Genomic DNA, 4,120 nt, shown 5'->3' with positions numbered 1-4,120 from the left:
ACAACTAGAAGGTTTAAATCTTACTCTTCACCAAACATTGTTCTTCTCATCAAGTTTCATAGATTAAGCATGGACACCTTGGACAACATGTTTGTATCAAATTGGTCTAATGTTCATTTCTCGGTGCCACCATCATATGTACAACCAATTGAAAATCGACCTGGGAAGGTTATTAGTTCTTCAAGTAAGGCAATTCCTGTGATTGATTTTGGAGCTCATGATCATGATGATATTGCAAAACAAATTTTGAAAGCTTCTGAGGAGTTTGGCTTTTTCCAGGTTTCAAAAATCACTACCACTTTCCTTTTTCACTCTATATATTGGATATTATTAATATTATATCAGCGATCGATTTTGGCCAGTATGAAATTATATATATATATATATATATTATACTAATATTAATATTAAAAACTAATAAAGAATTTGGTAAATATTTTTATTTAAACTATTTATTAAAACAAAACCTGTGACTTGGTGTATACCATGTTTTAGAAGTATAAATAACTATAATAATTATGTGTTTGATACTCCGCAATAATATTTTGGTAAAAATTAAGTCAATTCGTATACATTTTAAAATTTTAAATGAAAAACGTCTGATATAGTTAAATGAAAATCGACCGTTATGATTGATTTTGACCTATATGATTGCATGACCGATATAATTATTATACTGTACCTGTATGAAGACTAGTTCATTGATTTTCTTATTGAACTGGTCTATACGATACAGTTTTCACTAATATGTATTTCCTCTTCATAAGGTTGAAGGATAGGTTTTATAAGGTTTCTAATGACAAGGAAGTGCTTCATTTTCTTATGCTAAAATCCAAAATTATATATATACACCTTTAATAGTGTTCAAAATTCTAAAAAATTGTGAGTAGGTGATAAACCATGGAGTTTCTAAGGATTTAATGGATGAAGCAGTGAACATCTTTAAGGAATTCCATGCTATGCCTCCTAAGGAAAAGGTAAATGAATGCTCTAGGGACCCAAATGGAAGGTGCAAGTTCTACACAAGTAGTGAAAATTATAAAAAAGATGCTGTTCAGAATTGGAAGGACACATTAACACATTCTTGTCCTCCTTCTGAACAAGTCATAGAGTATTGGCCTCAGAAACCACCCAAATACAGGTAGAGTTTGTATATATATGCCTTATTTCATTTTCTTATTGTTTTTATTTATTTTCATATTTTCACTCGGCTATAATTTTCTTGTTTTTGTTACTATTTAATTTGTTAAGGTTGTTATCATTTGGCGCTTTCTCTTTTACATATAAATTCAGGAATCCTTTCAAAATAGTCCGTCTCAAACTCAAAAATTTATAAGGTATGAGTACTTTTTAGAAATATTTATTAAAACTAGGTTTTTTAGCCTCGACCGACCAAATTATTTTAAAACCTACCTTGGGGCTGGGCTTAGTTTGGCTACACATTTTTCCTTCTTTTCTCTTTTTTTTGGATTTTTGGTTTGATACTAATAAGCATTCACATTATAAATAACAAGTTACTTCACATTGATTGGAACACAAGTACCTTCTCATTGAATTGGACTACAATCAACTCTTCTATTTCACATAATTTAATTTTCATGCATGGTTATACTAGTTGAATCAATTTTGGGAACACATTTTTGTTGTCTTCCTACTATAGATTGTACCGATTGAATTCTCCACTATTGACTTAGAAATTGTACTAATAATTTTATAAGCTTGTAAAACTGTATTGTGAAGACAAAGTGTACACATAATATTAGTAATACATTATTTTTAATACACTATAAAGTAAGGCTAACTGAGTAAGTGTGTTAAAAAAATTATCCATTAATATTTAATTGTATTCTTTTAAAAATAGTTAAAATTTAAATTAATTTGTTAATATTATTCCAATCATATTAGGAGAACCTGCTTAAAGTGAATTTGAATTGTAACTTGTAACCAAACTTTTATTAGGAGTATTGTATGGACTAACCCAAATCCATTAGATAACCTATTTTGATATCTCTTTACATGCTATGCAAAGGATGTAAAATCAAATGACTAAAACTTATGGGTTTTAATTAAGTTAAATGGTGATTAAAAAATTATGATTTGTTGATTTGACATCAATGAAGACTTTTGTGTAACTAAATTGCGATGGAATATGACATTTGATATTCTATTTTCGTGCAATTCCATGGGCCAATTTATTTGATTGGCATAAATCCAACCTTTTTAGTTATATTTATTTTACAAATAAGATGCAATTTAGATATGAATTTTACATAATTGTGTAGGACAAAATTGTAATATGAGGTCAATTACAATTCTTTCAGGTAATCTGTGTGTTCTATACTTCTATTACTTCCATCTCTCTTTTAGAATATTTGAATATGAAAAATTTGTAATTTTTTGTGGGTTTTCATAACTAATATTAATACAAAAATAGAAACAGATGCTTATTGAAAAATAATAATTATTTTTATTTTAATTAATAAATATTTTCTATTATAATGGAAAGTTTGATTTTAGTATCCTTATTCTAAATCCTTAAGGTTGATATTAAGAAGAAATATTCTGTTATCTATATACATATCTTTTTTTTTTCATTTACAGAGTTCCATTCTTAAAAAAAAAACAAACTCTATGTCACATGGATAAAATTGTAATTTTATGTGGACTACTAAAATCAACTTTTATATTTCATCATGGCAACTGATTTTGATTTACTTGGAAGTGTTCTCGGTCTAGTATCGTTGCTTTTAAAACTATAGTGAGGAAGTGATTGCATTATTACCATATTTGATTAAGGAATTACATTGAAATGACCAGTGATTAGATATTTAAGGAAACAGTGTAATACACTAATTCAATAGATAATTAAATTTAATATATGGTTAGTGTAAAATGTTTTTCTTTTGCCTTTTAAAATAGTAACTTGAAGAGAAAATATTACAATGTAGAAAACTTTTATTAACACAAGCACATTGGGTGATTGCTTTTCAACTTTTCAAATTTCATAAATGGTGAGAAGAATGAAACAAAGATCACATGCCCCTAAGAATGTTTCATTTCCTATCCCAGATTAATTAGAATGTTATCTTTTGTTTTTTTTTTAACTATTCTTTTTATTCATGCGATAATATCTAATTGGTCCAAGACAGGAAATATGATATCATTTGAGACAAGTGATCTAAGAATGACCATTGTAGCTTTAGTTAGGTATGTTTTATTAATAAAATTATTGTGGAATATGGAAAAATTAAACGTTAATTAAATCCAAGCTCAGATTGCATAGAAATTAATGTGTCAAGCCAATTGAATTAGCAAATGATAACATAGTTTAGTTTCGGAATTTTTCAGAGAGATTGTTAGGAAATATACACAAGAACTAGGGACACTGGGATTTAAGATTTTGGAGCTACTTTGTGAAGGCTTAGGACTTAACCAAGAATATTTCTGTGGAGAACTTACTGAAAATCCAGCATTGATTGTTCATCATTACCCTCCATGCCCTAACCCTAGTTTAACATTGGGTGTAGTAAAGCACCGTGATCCTTCCATTATCACCATTTTGCTTCAAGATGAAAAGGTACATGGACTTCAAGTCTTCAAGGATGGAGAATGGATTGTAGTTGAGCCAATTCCGAACGCATTCGTGGTTAACATAGGCTTACTCTTACAGGTAAATCATCATCGATCCTAAAATATTGTACGATTTATGTGACTCTAGCTTTGTCGAATTTCTATAATATTGGATTATGTTAAGTCAGTGTTATTAAACATTAATATTGTATTTGTAATGTGAAAAAAGTATGTTTCAAATTATGAATTTCCATTAACCTATTATTTCAAGGAAGACATAGATTTTATTAAATTTTGCCCTCAAACTCTTTCAGATCATAAGTAATGGAAGACTTATTGGTGCTGAACATCGAGTTGTAACAAATTCAAGCACTTCACGTACAAGTGTTGCTTATTTCATATATCCATCATGTGAAAGCATCATAGAACCTTCAAATAATATGGTGAATGAAAACGATGCACCTAGATACAAATCCATGACATTTGGAGAGTTTCGTAGGAATTTCTTCAACAAGGGTGCCAACATTGAAGCAGAATTGCTATATTAGCC

The 4,120-nt window shown here is 28.8% G+C and overlaps 1 protein-coding gene across 1 annotated transcript; it reads left to right on the top strand.

Moving 5' to 3' along the window:
• On the top strand, positions 1–4,120 carry LOC109347383 (protein DOWNY MILDEW RESISTANCE 6-like). The gene is made up of 4 exons (XM_019587201.1): positions 1–279; positions 891–1,141; positions 3,349–3,670; positions 3,885–4,120. Exons 1-4 carry the CDS (start codon positions 70–72, stop codon positions 4,116–4,118), a joined length of 1,017 nt encoding a protein of 338 aa, XP_019442746.1. The 5' UTR covers positions 1–69; the 3' UTR covers positions 4,119–4,120.

The sequence above is a fragment of the Lupinus angustifolius genome, chromosome LG05 (assembly GCF_001865875.1).
Source record: "Lupinus angustifolius cultivar Tanjil chromosome LG05, LupAngTanjil_v1.0, whole genome shotgun sequence".
Taxonomy (NCBI): Eukaryota; Viridiplantae; Streptophyta; class Magnoliopsida; order Fabales; family Fabaceae; genus Lupinus; species Lupinus angustifolius.
Note: the sequence above shows the minus strand (reverse complement) of the source record. Positions and strands in the feature narration are given on the sequence as shown.